Raw genomic sequence first — 18730 nt, forward strand, 5'->3', positions numbered from 1 at the left:
AGGGTTTATCCAAGGGTTTAGGGTTTAGTGATTAGGGTTTAGGGTTTAGTGTTATTAAAATTTAGTTTTTAATGTATGATTTAGGGTTTAAAATTTTCTAATGGTTTACGGTTTATCCAAGATTTAAGGTTTATAATTTAGGGTTTGGAGTTTAGGATTTAGGGTATAGGATTTATTATTTTGCTAAAAGTTTATCAATATTTATTTATTTATTTTTTGTAACTATTTTTATGTATTTTTATTGTTTTATTTTTAAAATATAATCTTATTTAGAAATTCAATTTTGTTACTTTTTTTAAAAAGATATCAAATATCAAATACTCAAACACTATTGGTTGGTGAATCTAGAGGTTCACCTTAGGGGTGAACCCAAGAATTTCTCTATCTTTAATATCTAGTTGAATTATCGAAGAAAATATTTTTTTTTGTTCCGACTTCACCACAAATTGTACATTGGATTATGTTCTTAATGGAATCACATTAAGGTAAAAAAAATGAATGAACTTGGTAAAAAAAAGCTTTTTAGAAAATGGAGATGGAACTGTTTCTGTATTAACTTCAAAAATTGAGCAATGACAGTGATAATTCACTCCACCTATCTATCTGCTGACTTCTGTTGTTGTTGGCTGAGGTTGCTCATGAACCCTAGGCTGTCTCACAATAGGTGCAATCAACTTCCACACTATATACAAAATAAATAAAGAAACATATATATCTCGTATTTAGAGCTTCTGTAAGATCAAGAAGTGACATAAACGACACTGAAACCATCAGGTTACACGTTTTAACTTACGGTATATCCCTGCGGCAAACCACTCATTCACTATCTTCACCCATGTGCTTGTCCACCCAACATCCATGCTCCATCTATGCGTTACATTTAATTATAATATTAATTCATAGTCATTATTATTGCTTCCTAATTAAAGAGAACAAAGTGGAGATGAAATATGGAATGTTTCTTACTTCCGAGCTGATTGCTCGAGGTTCCAGCTGATGAACAACATAGCAAAGTACATTGCTCCTAAGGAAAACACAAGATGGAAGAATCCATAGCTATATGGAATATCATCTTCTTCTTTAGCTTCGTCTTTACGGAACTGGAACTGTAATTAGGTTTGCGTCAGAAAAAATCATGATGTTCAAGCTGAGATGTGATTGTTAAACTTACGCTGAAGGATTCTGAATCGATCCCGGTTGAGAATGTTGCCATCACAATGGCTCCTATAGCTATAAGGAAACTCTGAACAGAGTACAAAAAAAACGGTGAGACTGAGTCTAACTAAGTAAGTAAGAACGCAAGAAGAAAGAAGATTTTAACTCTTACCAGTACTGTGATCCAATCGGTGTGACCGTTCTGTGTATGCGCATTGCATTTGGTATGTGAAGGTTCGCTGGTACATAACTTATACTTTTAGTAATGTTATGAAGAACCAACCAAACAAACATTAGCTTTTGATTTTTGGTCTTTACCTTCTGATGGCAGACCAACATAAGAACACAATGTAGGAAGCCATAATCCCAGATGACATAAGGCTGCTCTTCACCTTAAATGAAAAGCAACTTAAACCATCAGAAATTGACATAGAGATCAGCATTTGTTACCACCAAGAAAAGCTCAGGAAATGTAACCTTGGAATGTAAGGACATAACCATCATAATGATCAGAAGAATAACAGTCAATGAGATAAAGAATATATTGAGGGCACAAGCAGTTGAAGCTACATAGAAGTAGTACATCACCGCGATCCCACAAACAGAGCCGATGTAGAAAACTATTGACATGACAAAACCAAAAGAGCAGCTGCAGAAAACACATTATAGTAACCAACAGGTTATATATATCCATCCACATAGAACATATATAACACTTTTGGAATGACAGATACTTGCTTACCTTTGCTTGCTTTGGTTATTAGGCATCCAGTAGTTATTCCACCAAGTGATGAATTCAATCACACTTATTAGTTGAAGTCCAAGAAATATCCTGAAACCGTAGGAATGCTATGTGATTTTTTAACATATTTGTCAATAAAGAGTGTAACTTGAGGAGATGAGTTTACCCTGCACCAACACGCGCGATTTCTCCTGTAAGGAAAAGATCATTTTTTTGATCAAACCAATCATATCAAATAGAAAAAAATATGTTATGAAACTATAGTGAAACATGACCATACCGTAAATTTGGATATATAGCTGAGGTATGAAGAAAGAAGCAACCATGACAGAAACCAGCAGGAGAAACTTGAAGGACCAGTTGTCTGAGTGCCAAGTGTTTTGAGCTTGGTGGAGTTTCATTGTGTTCCATGTTGAGAGGAACATAATGAGGAAAAATATCTTCATTGCTAAGGATAACTCAAGCTTATACTTTCCTCTCTGTTTTATATATAAGTTATTTTAAATTTTTATTTTAAAATATAAGTTGTTTTCACATTTTAATTTTTGTATTTATTCATGAATACTGTAAAACCAATTAGATAATAAATTTTTTATTATTGGTTGAATTTTATATATATATATATATATATATATATTAAATGATACTTTTTAAAATTGGCTTGCTTCAGCTAAAACAACTTACATTGTGAAGAATAGTGTATCAAATACTTTAGCGTTGTGATTCTATAAGCACAAGTTTCATTTTTAGGATACGAAACATCCAATACTCACTCTGAGTACCCCAAGAGTATGGAAACAGTGACTCCCTTCTGGTCCACAACTACTAACATCTGCTTTAACATTAGATTCTACATTAAATATGTCAAAATTAACGTAAGATCCCAAAAGATAATGACTTTACGTGGAAGCAAGGTCAGAGCCTTTTGTGCGTAGTCACGGATGAACCAAGCGCATAGATTTATAATCAAGAAGATGGTTCCATAGATATAACGAGCTCTCAAAGACTTTTTCTTCTCTTGGTAGTAAAATAGACTCTTCTGTTCTATCTCCCTTATGAGATCATCAAGCTGAGCAGCCTCTAAGTCTCCAGGACTGATCTGGAACGATCTCACCCGTGGATCATTCATAGCAAATACCTACAAGAAACAGAAAATATATAGAATGGTGCACTACACAAGAATCTAAAAACTTAATTTTAGTATCTAACTTAAAACAAGACCAAAAGTTTAAATGTTAAAAGGGAAACAACAAGGATCTGACCTTTTTGGCTCTGGCTGGATGTAGAGTTAGATACAGAATCCAAAGAAAGATGAAGAGAGAAGAAGAAGAGACCGAAGCTTAAGAGTTGAAGTGTGAGTCTGTCCACTGTTCTCACACGACAATCTTGCAGAAAGAGTAAAGAAGACGCGGCTCCAAAGTCTATTTAAAAAAGTATGATTTGGTGCGTGATTCCATGTTGCAGTTTTGTCTTAGTGATGTGTGCGCCTCTGTTCACAGCCGTACGATTAGATGACTACTATCTTCATTTGCTTTGACTTCTATTTTCTTTTTGGCTATTATGGCAAGTTCTCTTTTTAGATTTTCTAGCTTTTTATAAAAAGGAGTTCTTAATGAATAGTAGTAGACACACATGTTAAATTTCGCTTGAGTGTTTATTATTTCAACGTTTAATGATTTTTAATTTTCATCACATGAATTTTGTTGATTGAGAACTTTGAACATTGCAAATTTTATAAATAAAATAAGGAAACATTCCCTGAGCACGAGGAAACATTTCAATAGACGGCCACGTCGCGTTGAGGATGTATAAAGATATAAATAACGTGGAGCGTTCTCAAATTACATCCATGATTACTTATAGTTTAACAAAAACTTTTGGAAGTGTGTAATCAAACGAGACATTAACTTTCTTGCCTAAACAGATTTAGTTTTTCTCGTTAAGCTAATTCATCATCAAGCTTCTTCATTATCTTACTACTAATTTGATTTCCCAAAATAATTCTAGTAAGTTGTGACAAACTGACAATGTATTTTGAACTAGATGAGTAGATGTTTTAGGAACATTCTTTAATTTTCTTTGTTTATTTTGTCATATAGTTGAATGGATTTATGCTTCATTTAGCTTCCACGAACACATGGGCTGTGTGGTCAAATTGAGAGTTTGACCAACTAACCAAATCAAATCAACTCGTTTCTTCCTGTGTTATCCAAGCTGTAAATTAGTCTAAACTATTAGATTAATTGAATGTGGTTAACTGCTATAATTATATTATGGTACGGACAAACAAGCGGAGACAAAAGAAGAGGCTTTTGTGTTCATGACATTTCTCTGTGGAGCGAAACGTTCGGGGCCCGGGCCGGGGGCCACGTTTTTATTTAATTTATCCATCTTTTGTTTCGTTCTACATGCTACATTTGGCAATATCTGTTAATTGAACCACGTATTTTGTGTTAATAAGAGACTAGGTTTTGGTGAAGGTTGGTAAGAAAGAGATATCTCCATGCGAAACCTCCTCGAAGATTTCCTTGAACTATAATCTGACGAATATTGGAACTGGGAAGATATAACACAAAAGACTTGTATGATCCAGCAAAAATACTTATTTAAAAATAATTTATTAATCGAATGTGACAATATAGGGAAAAAAAAACTAGTGCCTTGTGGATGAAGCAAACCATATGATATCGCAACAGTTTCAAAAGTAACCTAGCTAGGGTTTAGGATTCTCATAAGAAACCCCCTTCACTGTTTTGTTTTTGTAGAACCCTTTTCTCCCTCACCGCCCACGCCACCTCCCATAGCTGGAGACGCTTCTTCTTTCTTTGAAATCTTAGTTACAACTTCTTCAGTCGTTAGTTGCAAAAAAAAAAAAACTTCTTCAGTCGTTGTAACCCTAACTTCTGCACCAACGTAACCGTCTTCTGCAAGCTCTCTTGTCAAAACCTCTTTCAATTGTGCGTAGAATATACCGTCCGCTACAAACTACATAACTCAACAAAGTTACTAAAACGGTTCAAAATACAATAAATTTAGTGAGTGAGATCTAGTGAAATTTACTTTTTTTTTCTTCCCTCTGATTTGCGTCGCCATGTTGTAGATGTTGAAGGCTGCCGATAGCTGGAAAGCTTGATACCCTAGAGTCGCGGACGGTGAGCCGTAATTAGCAAGTAAATAGATGGGGCTATGGTTTTCTTGCTCGGGCTTAGTTGTTAACAAAACAAGCCCAATCAAACGTGGCCCATTCCATTATGTGGTTAAATGCCGCTTATTAGCAAAGACAGTCTCAGCTATTCAATAGTTCGAATCAGGTGTGGAACTACAACCAAGTACGCTTACAAGCCTGATCTCAAAATGTCAACAACTTCTGGAGCCAGAGGGTTTTGTATTTTGCAGCAGGCGCTTCCCAAAAAGATAAGCATAGCGCATCATCCATCATCCCAACTCCCAAATATTGGTTCTTCTTAAACATAAACCCTCATACAAGAAAACTATGCACTAAGGGGATGTATTCAAACAAGAGTTTTAAGAGATTTTAGGATTTTGTTAAAATCTCATGTTATTGAACTGATGATTTTAAAAACTCCTTTCAAATACAGTGTTATTCAACATAGAATTTGAATAAAGCTATTGAAAATCACTTGAAATCCCTTGTTATTCAATTAACAGTTTGTAAAACTTATATCAAATCCACTGTTATTCAACGTTAAACAATATTTAAGAAAAAACTGTTGTGGTAAGGATTTTAGGAGAGTTTAGATTCATTTTTAGTCAAAAACAGTTCATCTAGAATAACATCCCCAAGGCTGGTATTTGAAGAGACTTGCAAATAGATTAAAAAGTAAAATAAAACATTCAGCAAAAAAAAAAGTGTCGTACATCGACCTAGAACTGGGAGACGTCTAACGTCTTCTTGCCTCCGAAAGCAGAACGTGGGCGTTTGACTTAGACGACTTCCGTCTCCAGCGGAAACCATCTTTGATTTGTTAGTAGAAACTATCATTGTCGAACTTAAAACACCACCTAATCGATATATGTCTCTGTGAGCACAAAACTGAAGAGCAAAACGTAAGTTATATCAGTGTGATGCTGCTTGAAGGAGTTCATTCTTTGATTCGTCCTTTACCATAAGATTTTTGATCTAAGCTCCACAATAGAATCCATTCAACTCCAAAATCAGAAAGAGCGAAAGCGTGCATGCCACAATGAAACTGCTACATAAGGTGAGAATCTCACATCTCATACCAACTTCAAAAATATATAAAAGTAAGTTGATCAGTGTTATGCATGAGCAAGGTTAATGATACATATATCTGCTGATTCATTCATCAACATTAAAAGCCATACCTTTGATGAATATACAAACTAAAGAACTAGAAACAACAAACTCACAAAAAGCTGAACGGGTCAGTATCCATACAAAAGTCTTTCAGCTCTAATTCTTCACTCCAGTAGCTACCATAACTCTTTCAAGCATCACCTCTTTAGCTTTTAACTATCTGAGCTTTGGAAGAATTGAAATCAATCAACGTCTTGACTTAATACAAAAGACATCCATGTTCTCGTAAGGATCTCCTCTAGTAAAGGTGAAATAAAAAGAGCCTTGAAGCATGACGATTTCATCAGTCTCAGTGAACAATCTCTGAAACATTTTCTCCAAAGATCTTCTTAACCTCTTCATCAGTTGTTGTTGTTGCTGTTGTCGGCTTCTTCTTCTTCTTCACGTGCTCAGTCGAAAACAATGATTGCATCAATTCTTTCTCCGTTCATCTTGTATCATGAAGGATCTTCTCATGTCTTATTCAGAATACTGATGGCGAAACTCTGCAGTTCAGGGTGCTGGCTTACAATTGGCCCAGCAAGAGAGAAACGTGTTGCTATAACAAGTACAAAATTATAGGAAAAACAAACATCACTTTTGTCAGACCCAGTGATTGCATCCAAGTCTTCTAATATGCATAGACGTACAAGTTTAACTTCATATGCTCAAGTTCAATATATATAATTTTTATGCCGTATGAGCAGTTTTCTTATAAAATTATAATATGGGCTTCTCGTTTAGTTGTTTTAGTAGGATTTGATAGATAACCACGTATACGTGATCAATATCACCTAAACAACTCTAAAATTTATGGAGAATATCTACCAAATCACATATAGATCTCTATTTTTTATTTTTTTAAGATTTCATTAAAACCACTCATTAACTTTGAAATCACCTTAAAACTCACTAAAATTAAAACACTTTAAAATCTTCTAAACTTCTTAATTGAATACACCCCCTAAGTTAGAAGGAAATCTTTCGTACAATATAATAAGTTATCTAGTTTTAATTAACAACTTAGGTCATCTCTAAAACAGGAAAAAAAAAACAGAATTAGAGTGTAGTGTCAAGGTCATATGTATGTTTATGTGATTTTGATATAAAAAAAATCCTCATCGTCAAGCTGTAAAAACCACAAGAATTGTATGAACAAAATATCTTAAAAGATTTTATAAAAGATTGTTAGCTTGGAATATCCAGAAATCATGGAAAAATCTTAGGGTCCTTGAGTGCCGTGTGGATGAAGCAACCATATAATCTCACACCAATTTCCAGTAACCTAGCTAGCGTGTAGGGTCCTCATCAGAACCCCATACACCCATAACCACCACCCATAACGGGAAACGCATCTTCTTTTGTTGGAATCTCGGTCACAACTGCTTCCGTCGTAGTCAACAAAAGCGAGACACTAACCAATAGAATAACAAAGATTAGCAAACAAAGGCACTAAAAAAATAAACTACAATAAATGACAATAAATTTTCAGACCATTTGAGTCCCTCGCAGCATCAACCAATGCGGTTCTGATCATTTTCACAGGGTCGATAATACCAGACTTCACCATATCCACGTATTCTCCTGAATATATATGGGAACAGAAGTTGGTTCAATATATAGCAATATAACAAGGTGGACCAAGGGCAAGCAGACTGTGAGCTACCTTTAGCAACATCATAACCGATGTCAGGATTATTTGATTCCAAAAGCTTGTCAACGATGACTTTACCGTCGACTCCAGCGTTGGAAGCAATACTGTAAACAGGTATCTGCATCAAAGTATTATTTAGTGTTCAAGATTCACAAAGGTATCTAAGTTGGAGATGAAGAAAATTTGTGATGAGAGAAAAAAAAAAAAACCTTGAGAGCGTTTTGGATGATTTGGACACCGATTTTTTGAAAAATATAATTTGTGGAAAGCTTCTTCTCAAGTTCTTTTGACGCATACAGAAGAGCAAAACCACCGCCTGGAACAATACCTTCTTCTAAAGCTGCTTTGGTTGCATTTAGAGCATTGTTTACTCTATCTATCTTTTCGCTAATTTCTCTCTCACTCGTTCCTCCGATCTAAAAGCCATCCCATCATTAGTTATATGCATCAATAAATATTGAGTTTATTAGTGTGTTGCAACAGATTAGTTTCACTACCTTTATTACAGCAACACTCTCAGAAAGCTTAGCCAACCTATCTTGTAACATATCCTTGTCATAGCCAGACTCACTCGTTTCAACCATGGATCGTATCTGCATGATTATTTAGATTTAGAACATATATAACAAACATCCTTCCTATTTGGAAGAAAAAAAAAGAGAGTCAAAGCAGATCACTGACTGCTACATGATATATAATATGTGAGAAGTATAAACCACCCTACCTGTTCACATCGTTCTCCAATATATTTCTTGTCACCAGCCCCACCAATAAAAACAGTGTTTTCTTTGGATACAATTACCTGTTCACAAATGAAGATCATATGATTAAGGCTGTCCTGAGATTTTGGGTATCATAGACCATTTAGTATTTAATAAATTTTTCTTTTAACAATTTGGAAGAATAAGCCTATTTACATTAACTTTATAAATTTAGAAGCTCAAGACCAATGTTTCATTTTGCTATGGGCAGATCAGCTTCTAGATGTGATATAAATGCTTTCGAAGGTACATAGGAATTGAGCCAAACGAACCTTTTTGCAGGTTCCAAGCATACCGAGTTCGATTTTCTCAAGACTCATACCTCTCTCTTCTGTTATTACCTGTAAATTGAGATCATCAAAGAAATATTATTACACATCATGCATGCAATTAGTGTAAGCTTGGCAGATACTAAAATAGTCTTGCCTGGGCTCCTGTGAGGGTAGCTAGATCGTGCATATAAGCCCTACGGTTTTCTCCAAAACCAGGGGCCTTCACAGCACAGATCTATATATAATGTGATGGCATTTACAATTAAACCAAGCAAATAAAGATAATACTAAGAACATATAACAAAAATCCTGAAAAAAAACCTTCATTTCGCCAGGAGGTGTTTTCCAACTTAGCCCTAGCCTAGCAACATGGTGAGAACGAGGCGTTTTCCAAACTAGCCCAGCAACAGAAAAGCTATCCAAATCCTCTGCAATGATCAGCAGCGACCTTTGTTTCTGGAAAAAAAAGGCAGAGAAAAATAAATACTCAGATACAAAATAACTCAGACATTACTGAAATCATCAAATGATTTATATACCTTGAGGGCCAAGTCTAAGACTTTAGACAGAGATTCAATATTGTGAACTTTGTTGTCGTGGATGTAAAGGAGAGGATCATTAACAAACTGATAAACCATATCAAGACATTAAACTGATAAAGTAACAAGGTTTGGGTCAGTATGCATTATTGAATTACTTATACCCTGAGAGCCGACTCTAAAACTGTAGACGTAGAATCAGGACTAGTAATTTCCTTCTCGTGGATGAGAATGAGAGGATCTTCTAGCTCCTGCAAACCATATCAATTCTTGTGAATATTCCTTAAAACTGATAAAAAACATCAAGGTTTGGATCCTGATCCTTACACATGTTTGGTATTTCTCGTTTGTAATGAAGAGTGGGGATCTGTATCCCCTGTCAATCTTCATACCCTCAACAACTTCCAACTCGTTAAACAAAGTGTTGCCACCCTATACCAAGAGAGATGGCAGAATAAAATTAGTCGGTGTCCTGAATATAGACAAATAAAACATTGGTCTATGGTTCCCAAAATTTCGAAAAATAATATATATACACTTAGACCTCCAAAATTATCAAAGAATTTTTAAATTAAAATCCATACTAATTTTTCTATTTCTCCAAAAAAAATCTCGGAGTCGGCCTATAAAATTAAACAAAATAACTTTTGACATTGTAGGGATCAAATTCAACTCACTTGAACTGTGATCACTCCCTCTTTGCCGACACTTTCCATAGCCTTTGCAATAAGTTCACCAATCTCTCTATCTCCATTAGCTGATGCTGTTCCAACTTGGGCAATTTCTTCGAAAGTGCTAATCATGCGTGCTCTACTCTTCAAGTTCTTCAAAACAGTATCAACTGCTAACTTGATACCAAGTCTTAGGTGCATTGCACGATATGCAGCATGATATGCACTCTTTCCAGCAGTAACTGATTTACAAGCTTCCGTGAAGATAGCTCTAGTAAGGACTGTAGCATACGTCGTTCCTGTTTTTAGGTCGAATAAAAAAACAACAATAAATATGAAAATCATGGGAGACTAAGAAAAAGAAACGTTCTAATACAGTGAAAGGGAGCCCCGTTACCATCACCAGCTACATTATTTGTGGCTTTAGCAACCTGTTTGACAGGACTGGCACCAACGTTCTTGACTCTTCCCTTGGACTCATTGCTCTTGGCAACAGTAACATCATCCTTTGTCACCTTTGGTGCACGCCAGCTTTGTGTGATGGTGATACTACCATCATCTTTTTGTTCGATGGTGACATTACACCCCTTAAAAAAAAAGTGATTTAGATACTTTGAGAGAGTGTTACAAAAAAAAAAAAAAAGTGTTACAAAAAAAAAAGATACTTTGAGAGGTAATAAAAACAGGTAATTGATGATAGTTGTCACTACTCACTAGGGCATCATCACATGTTCCCTCGTTAACTATTATCGCTTGCAATACTAATCTCTTGAAATGATCAGAAAAAAAGTTTATATATACCTTGGGTCCCATAGTGACTTGACCTGTATCAGCAAGCTCCTTAACACCGGACCTTATGTCTTTTTGTGAATAACTTCTAGTGGAACTGAGCATGCTTCCAAACTAAACAATACAAAAGAATGCACACTAATACATACCCACAAATGGCTAAAGCAGCATAAGAAGATACGAACTGAAGAACAACACGAACCTGGGTTGTACACTTTCTGGCGTTTCTGTCAAAACAAAAGAAAGATAAAAAAAAACGATAAATGATATATCAATAAAAGAAAGTAACTTTCAGAAATACAGAGAAAATGAAGAAAGTAACCTAGCTTGTGAAGCAATGTTGGAGACAAGTCGATACATGGTGATAGATTCTCACTCAACCCGAGAAGATTACAATAGATACAAAATAGTTCGAGCTAAAATGATAATTCTCACTAACAGGAAGAGGAAGTAAAGCTAATATCTATTCTGAAAAACAGCATAGGGTTTATGTTTTTACGTGTTCCACAAGCTCATCCATTGAATTTAATATAGCATCCGATTTGGTTCCGTCTCAAGTTTTGTGGGCCTTACAAGGCCCATTTCATTAGTTCAACAACGCCTAGGCGCTGTAAACCGGATTTTAGTTTCGAACATTCTCGTGGACCAAACCGGTTTAGTGGTAATTCGATTCCAATGGAGGAGATGATGACAACGTGGCGGAAGTTCAGTGGACATACACGGACCAGAATATTTCCTTCCTTTCACTTGCTCTCTCGCTTCCTCCTCAAACGTTAATGGCGGAGAGAGGAGCTCTTCCGCTTCTTCGCCCCTCCTTGCCGCGACCCTCTATTTTCCTCAGCTTCGCAAACCTCCGTGCGTCGCGATTCCAAAAGCCTACATCCTCTGCTTCTCATCTCCACTATCCCTCCTCCTCAAGCTCTACAGTAGTTTCCGTGAAGGTAATCCCTCTGAATCGCCGGAGATTCATCTACAAAATCCGCGCCGTCGCGGAGGAAGAGGGAAGATATGGACGGACGGAGAGGGGGAAGAGAGGGAGGAAAAGGCGGCAGCTTTGGGAAGAATTATTGGAGGATAACGTTGAAGATGATGTTGATGGTGGTGGTGGTGATAGTGGTAAAATTGATCTGTGGAAGATCTTAGAGGAGATTGTAGACAATGTCTGGATTCTAAAGGTACTTCATTTTTATGCTTCTAAACTATTATGATTGGTTGTCTCAATTGAACATTTGATTGGTGAGCAGTGACTCTTAAGTTAGTTTGGTCTCAAATGAATGTCTTAAAGGTATTTCATTTATGCTGTCTTGATTGTTTTTGTTGTTCACTGTGTAGGCATTCAAATCGTATGGATATCTCCTCCCTTTCATCCTCTTATCACTTTTCTTCAGCACGGGACCCAAAGCTTTCCTCATATCGCTAGGTGTAGCCATCGGGCCATCACTGTTGTTTCTAGCGTTCCAGAAGTTAATTGGTTGGGATAAACGTAGAAGAAGAACGTCAACGGCTAATCAGTTCGGGATAGAGATGGAGGACGAGAGAAGGAGCAGAGTTAGATACAGCCCGTCTCAGGTCAGGAACAGTGGTTCAGCTGGAATGGCTTCTAACTTTGGTGGGTGGGACGAGTTAGAAGGACCCGGGACCGTGCCCGAGGAGCCGAGAACCGAACCGAAGAGGAAACCGATGAAGAAGAGGAAGAAAATAAGAAGAGAAGAAGCAGCAGAGGCACAACCATTGTTGCTGAGATTGTTGGTGTCTTTGTTCCCATTCTTGAGCTCTTACACAAACATGCTCAAATAAAAATAAAACCAAAGAAACAATCCTCTAAACCGAAACAAACTAATTTTTTTTAATTTCAGTTAAACCGAACCGGATCGGTTAAGAGATTAGTTATTAATTTTCGATTTCATTTGTCACTTTACCATTTCTTCTCCATGACATTCCTCTTATCAAGATCATTCCTTTCACTAACACTCAGACCCTCTTCTTCGATCTTAATGGCGAATCTAACGACGAACGCAAAAGCTCGCCTGAGAGGCGTTGTGTTCGACATGGACGGAACCTTAACGGTTCCGGTCATCGATTTCGCGGCAATGTACAGGACTGTCCTCGGAGAAGATGAGTACAAGCGAATCAAGGCGGAGAGTCCTACCGGAATCGATATTCTTCACCATATAGAGTCGTGGAGCCCAGATAAGCAGCAGAAGGCGTACGAGATCATAGCTGATTATGAGCAACAGGGGATTGATAAGCTCCAAATCATGCCCGGTATGGATTGTTTTGAGATTTTGAGTTTAGAGGGTTTGTGTGTATCTTTGTTAGTTTTGATCTGTGAGGCGAAAGATTCGAACTTGGTTTGGTTTACGATTGAGAAAGATTGTAACTTTAAGTGTGAAGATGAAGTAGTTCTCTTGTGTTTCTTTGGTGATTCTCTTCTAATATATGACAAGTTATTGTTGCAGGTGCTGTTGAACTTTGTAGCTTTCTTGATTCCAAAAAGATAAAGTAGGTTTTCAGATTCTTCTCTCTACAGTTTGTGTTGTTTTGCCATGCTCAGTGTGAGCAACTTCTTGTTTCATTTTTGTAGGAGGGGGCTAATTACACGCAATGTTAAGAAGGCAATTGACATATTCCACCAACGTTTTGGGGTGAGTATCATGTGCTATATGGTGGAATCTCTCTAGTTTACTGCCTTATTTGTTTTGTCTAATTAGTTTTTGTTGTATTAGGTTATCTTTTCACCGGCACTAGGCAGAGAGTTTCGTCCATATAAACCAAACCCGGATCCGCTGCTGCATATATGTTCAGCATGGGACATCCAACCTAACGAAGTCATCATGGTTGGTGACAGCTTGAAAGATGATGTGAGTGGCTGACATGGTGGTAAATGTTTCTGCTTGGCAGATATTTAAGAAATGCCTAAAGAAATTATGTTTTAAGCTCATGAAAGAGGCTTAAACACAGACCATCTTATGCAGTTGTTTAAAGATTTGCTATGAAGGGACTTTGCATATTGTCTGAACATTATAACTGGTATTTTGATTCTTTTTTTCACTTGATTCTTTAGATAGCTTGTGGAAAAGGAGCTGGAGCTTTCACATGCTTGCTAGATGAAACTGGAAGGTATAGACCAGATGATTTTTCTGTCTCTGGACTGCATCCTGATTTTAAAGTTGATTCCCTGTCCAAAATTCAGAACATATTGGAGACGAACTTCGACCTCATCCCATAGATTTTTTTTTTTTTGTTTGCCTCCAAATTCCTCATCTTGTGACCAAAATAGTCTCCTACTCAACACAAAGGCTGTAGTTTGCAGCAGGATCATTATTGTAAGAGAGATAATGCCATTACACAGTATCTGTTCAGGATATCCATTAATACCAATTACAGAGTTCTGCTCATTCGCCATCTTATGTTCTAGCAATTCTTTGATATCATCATCTCCAGTCTCTGGATTTGATTTTTCTGTCCTTTTTCATCCAAAGTGAAATTTGATTTTGCTATATGAAAAGACTTCTCAATTACTTTTAGTATTTCTACGAGGAATCAAAGAACGTCTATTTATTTGTGATGGTCCCAGTTGTGTCTAGTTAGCACAGTCAGGGCATGGCAGATGTCTGTGTAAAGTTGCCAACCCAACCTACAAAAACAGAAACTTTTGGTAACAGTTTACAAAACCAAGTTTAGGGTTGATCGTTTTGGACACCAAAGAGGAAACAGTTTGCATTATACCTGAGCTTTGTCTAATGAACCAGACATGAAGGATTGGTGGTTTAACCAAACGGATTAAATCAGTTAAGAAACAAAGTATCTAACAATTCTTTATGCATCAGTGGTTTGGTTTCTTTAATGTGGTAGGAGTTTCATAAAGAAAAAGAAGATAAAATGGAACCCTAACTGTTCTAAAAAATAGAAATATAAAGCTAAAAATAGGTAATACTAATTAAAAAACACTGCTCTTGTTTTAGAAATTTCGGTTTGTAAACCTATTTCTTTCTCCCAAATCTCGTTTTTGAGAAGGATGGTGGAGAGAGCAGAAGAAAAATTTCACAAAACCTCTTCTCTCTCTGCTATTCAAACTTTTTTCTCTTTTCAAGTTTTTTTTATATGACATGTTTCTTGTGGAACACGGCAATTATTTTTCTGTGTGAATTCATGGCGACAGATACGTTCATCAAGCTGAATCCAATCTTCATTAATCCCAACCGCTTCAACCTCCAAGAATGTTCCAACCTAAGCCCTAAAAGCATCTCTTCTCTGAGCTGCATTAGCCCAAGACTGATATCTTGCAGCCATGTCAACCCTAGAACATTGATCTACGGCGAGAATGATAACATATTGTTTCCCAAGAAAAAGATTCCTTCCATGATCCGTTGTCAGGTTAGCTCAGAATCATTTTAATCTTTCGTTGATCGGGTTAAATAGTTTCGTTTAATTTATTCAGACGAGTCTTGGGATTGGAAGGAAACAAAAATGGTGGGAGAAGGAACTGAAACCTAACATGAAGTCGGTAACATCACCTCAAGATCTTGTCGACTCTCTACTTAATGCTGGAGATAAACTTGTTGTCGTTGATTTCTTCTCTCCTGGGTGTGGTGGATGCAAAGCTCTTCATCCCAAGGTAATCCGGTCTCAATCATCTGAAATTAAAAAAAAAAAACAAAACCGGATACAACAGATTCTATTAGTAGACAATTCAAAATAGTAAACCGACTCCAAGTGTTATTATTAGGATTTAATCAAAACCATCTATGGGCTGGATAAATAACCCGAATCCACAAATTAAAACCAAACTCGACCGATAAAAGTGAATCCAAACCGATTTAAGCCCGGCATAAAAAACGGAATGAATTTTCTTCTATATGGAGTTATGGATTTTACCGGAGCCGAACCCGAACCCAAGTGTATATAAAAAAAAACCGGAAAAAATTAAAATTCCAGAAAGAAATTCGATTTCAATCCCTATTATGTATCAAAATATAATAGGATATTATTGAGTACCCAAAATAATTATTTATAAATACTTAATTTAATATATACTTTTGGTATAATTTGGTTAATGTTGATGTTTGTATGTTTTGATAATTATATTTGACTAAGTTTAAGAAAAGTTCATGTTTTGTTTATATTTTCATCAAAAGTGTGATTTTGGATTATATGTTTCAGATATGTAAAATAGCAGAGAAGAATCCAGAGGTGGAGTTTCTACAAGTGAATTACGAAGAACAAAGAAGTCTATGTCAAAGTCTTCACGTTCATGTTCTTCCCTTCTTTCGCTTCTACCGTGGCTCCTCAGGCCGCGTCTGCAGTTTCAGTTGTACTAATGCCACGGTAATATTCTATTTTTATTCATTTTTTTCTTCTTTATATAAACTATATGAAATTGATTGTTTGTTTATGTTTGCATTTACATCTATGCTTGTAGTTACTATATATACTGTTTTTTTAAAAATATTCCGACAACTATTTTTTTTCAGCAACTATAATCCGACAACTAATTCAAGCATTTCGAACACTAATTGCGTATTTTGATTTTTTGAGCAGATAAATAAGTTCAAGGAGGCGTTGGAGAAACATGGGAGGGAACAATGTAGCATTGGAAAGACAAAGGGACTTGAAGAGAAAGAACTAGTCGCCATGGCCACAAATAAAGACCTGTCTTTCGATTATAAACCCAAAAATAATGAAGTAAACCGCGAGATAAAAGAAAATGACACAATTATCGAAAGATCTCCAACCTCAAAAGAACATGATGAAAAACGTTCTCTAGTAATTAGCCCTGCAGGAATTGTCTAGCGTCTGTTTTATTTGGGTACGCTTGCTGTTTTATTTATCTGGGAGTTTCAACCTTAGAGTATTCGTCCATTTGGAGGCATAATATTGTGCTATATATATAGACTAGGGATTAACCCGGGCTACGCCCGAGATTTTTTATTTTTTTTAATTTAAGTTGTTAAATTCCTTATATTTAGGTTATGATATATATTTATATAAATGTTAAGATGCATGTCATAATTAAAATTTATTTTTAAATTTTAACACGTTAAATTAACATATCTTTTACTATTTAAATATTTTTTGTAATTTTGTTGGCTATCTATTTATCATATTTAGCAAAGCTATCTGTTGAGTGTTGGAATAAATGTTTTAGATATTTAATTAAACCGCAGAGTATTTTCGGATCGACCACATGCTCAACAATCGATCGATCCGTAAAAAGATGGTCGATCTTCTTGGCCTGGTAAGTACAATTTTAGCAAAAATATCTCTGATTTTCAAATATTAAGTATATAACTATTCTTTTGAATATTGTTTTTTAATTGTATTTTTTGATTAAATTATTGTATTATAATGTTTGTGTAAATATTTTTTGTGATGTTTGAATTTGTGATGGTAGTATACTTAACCTAGATGATATTGATGTTTAATAATTTATTTTTTTCTGAAAATAGAAAATAATGATATATCAAAACATATTTAATACTTGTTAAATGATAGTATAATGTAAATTACATCCATTATTTGAAAATAACAATTTGTTGTTTTTATTTTTTTTTAAATCAGAAATTATTTTTATTTAAAAACATTATTCATATATAATATAATAGTTTAAGTTTGGAATATTAATCTATATATATAAATTATGTATATTTTTTAAAAAATAATTTAAGATATTATATATTGAGTAACTGAATAAAAGCTGAATTTCTTATCTTGAAAGTGAAATATTTATATTTTTGTCTTCATATTATACTCACCAATCCAGCATTGATATTTATAACTCATTATGTTTTTTTTAAAAAACTTAATTTTAAGTAATAAACGAATTTAATAAATTAAATTCACCACCTATAATGTTCTGTAAACTATAATTGAAAATTCTCTAAAATTATATTTTAAGCATAATATTAATATTATTTAATTTAAGTTATTTTAAGCATAATATATGTTAAACCAACTTAAATTATATTTACAATAGGACCATCCTAAACCGGTTAATAAACCAAAAACAATACTAAACCCACATGAACCAATACCTGATTCGGCGAGGAAAGAAGTGTTTCGGGATAAACGCTTGAATGGTTATTAACTGTAATGGTTTCATTTTAATGTGGACGCTCAATGGAGCCTCAAAAGGTTCATTTTATTAGTAAGTTATTTTTGAAATTATATATAATGTTTTTTTGCTTTTTTTTTATAAAACGGTAATGTTACATTATGGAGATAAGCCGTCTTTTTTTTTAAGTGAAAAATGGTAATTTTACATATGTTTAATGTAGTTTTTCTATTTTTTATGCTGTATGTTTACATATTATTTATAATTTTCGAAAATTAGTAATATTAAAATGTAAAACTATATTTTATGCCACGTGTCATCTTTCGGGAAAAGTTTTTTTGCTGATGTGAACGCTCTATGGAGCTTCAAAAGGTCCCTTTTATTAGTATAGTTGGAGCTCCAAAAGGTCCTTTTTCTTAGTATAGATTTCGAAATTATATATAATGTTTTTTTTTTTACAAAATAGTAATGTTACCTTATGGAGATAAACCGTTTTTTTTTAGTGAAAAATGGTAATCTTACATATGTTTAATGTAGTTTTTTCATTTTTTATGTTGTATGTTTACACATTATTTTTTAAAAATAAAAATCTAAAATGGTAATCTTACATATGTTTAATGTAGTTTTTTCATTTTTCATGCTGTATGTTTACATATTATTTATAATTTTCAAAAATTAGTAATATTAAAATGAAAAACTATATTTTATGCAACGTGTTATCTTTCGGGAGAAGTTTTTTTTTGCTGATGTGGACGCTCTATACGGCATCAAAAGG

The 18730-nt window shown here is 34.8% G+C and overlaps 5 protein-coding genes across 5 annotated transcripts; 3 read left to right on the plus strand and 2 right to left on the minus strand.

The window, feature by feature from the left end:
- Positions 1 to 436: 436 nt before the first annotated feature.
- LOC106341066 (probable serine incorporator) lies at positions 437 to 3189 on the minus strand. Its single transcript, XM_013779882.1, has 13 exons — positions 3160 to 3189; positions 2801 to 3035; positions 2653 to 2729; positions 2178 to 2337; positions 2064 to 2088; positions 1898 to 1987; positions 1633 to 1804; positions 1474 to 1547; positions 1328 to 1394; positions 1172 to 1243; positions 967 to 1106; positions 794 to 867; positions 437 to 682 (listed from the first exon to the last, which is right to left on the minus strand). Exons 2-13 carry the CDS (start codon positions 3024 to 3026, stop codon positions 600 to 602), a joined length of 1260 nt encoding a protein of 419 aa, XP_013635336.1. The 5' UTR covers positions 3027 to 3035; positions 3160 to 3189; the 3' UTR covers positions 437 to 599.
- Positions 3190 to 7523: 4334 nt separating this feature from the next.
- On the minus strand, positions 7524 to 11261 carry LOC106339084 (chaperonin CPN60-like 1, mitochondrial). Its single transcript, XM_013777904.1, has 16 exons — positions 11224 to 11261; positions 11104 to 11128; positions 10914 to 11015; positions 10510 to 10699; positions 10119 to 10411; positions 9769 to 9873; positions 9606 to 9692; positions 9272 to 9358; positions 9057 to 9137; positions 8903 to 8971; positions 8594 to 8671; positions 8367 to 8462; positions 8079 to 8285; positions 7882 to 7987; positions 7724 to 7799; positions 7524 to 7632 (listed from the first exon to the last, which is right to left on the minus strand). The coding sequence occupies exons 1-16, from the start codon at positions 11259 to 11261 to the stop codon at positions 7524 to 7526; spliced, it is 1749 nt and encodes a 582-aa protein (XP_013633358.1).
- Positions 11262 to 11631: 370 nt separating this feature from the next.
- On the plus strand, positions 11632 to 12802 carry LOC106336938. Its single transcript, XM_013775924.1, has 2 exons — positions 11632 to 12076; positions 12234 to 12802. The coding sequence occupies exons 1-2, from the start codon at positions 11678 to 11680 to the stop codon at positions 12696 to 12698; spliced, it is 864 nt and encodes a 287-aa protein (XP_013631378.1). The 5' UTR covers positions 11632 to 11677; the 3' UTR covers positions 12699 to 12802.
- Positions 12759 to 14306, plus strand: LOC106336939 (haloacid dehalogenase-like hydrolase domain-containing protein At2g33255). The gene is made up of 5 exons (XM_013775925.1): positions 12759 to 13166; positions 13361 to 13403; positions 13486 to 13546; positions 13628 to 13762; positions 13966 to 14306. The coding sequence occupies exons 1-5, from the start codon at positions 12833 to 12835 to the stop codon at positions 14128 to 14130; spliced, it is 738 nt and encodes a 245-aa protein (XP_013631379.1). The 5' UTR covers positions 12759 to 12832; the 3' UTR covers positions 14131 to 14306.
- A 618-nt stretch (positions 14307 to 14924) lies between these two features.
- Positions 14925 to 16796, plus strand: LOC106341024 (thioredoxin-like 1-3, chloroplastic). The gene is made up of 4 exons (XM_013779842.1): positions 14925 to 15278; positions 15343 to 15519; positions 16065 to 16229; positions 16443 to 16796. Exons 1-4 carry the CDS (start codon positions 15006 to 15008, stop codon positions 16692 to 16694), a joined length of 867 nt encoding a protein of 288 aa, XP_013635296.1. The 5' UTR covers positions 14925 to 15005; the 3' UTR covers positions 16695 to 16796.
- The last annotated feature ends 1934 nt before the right edge of the window (positions 16797 to 18730 follow it).

The sequence above is a fragment of the Brassica oleracea genome, chromosome C4, assembly GCF_000695525.1.
Source record: "Brassica oleracea var. oleracea cultivar TO1000 chromosome C4, BOL, whole genome shotgun sequence".
NCBI classification, from domain to species: Eukaryota; Viridiplantae; Streptophyta; class Magnoliopsida; order Brassicales; family Brassicaceae; genus Brassica; species Brassica oleracea.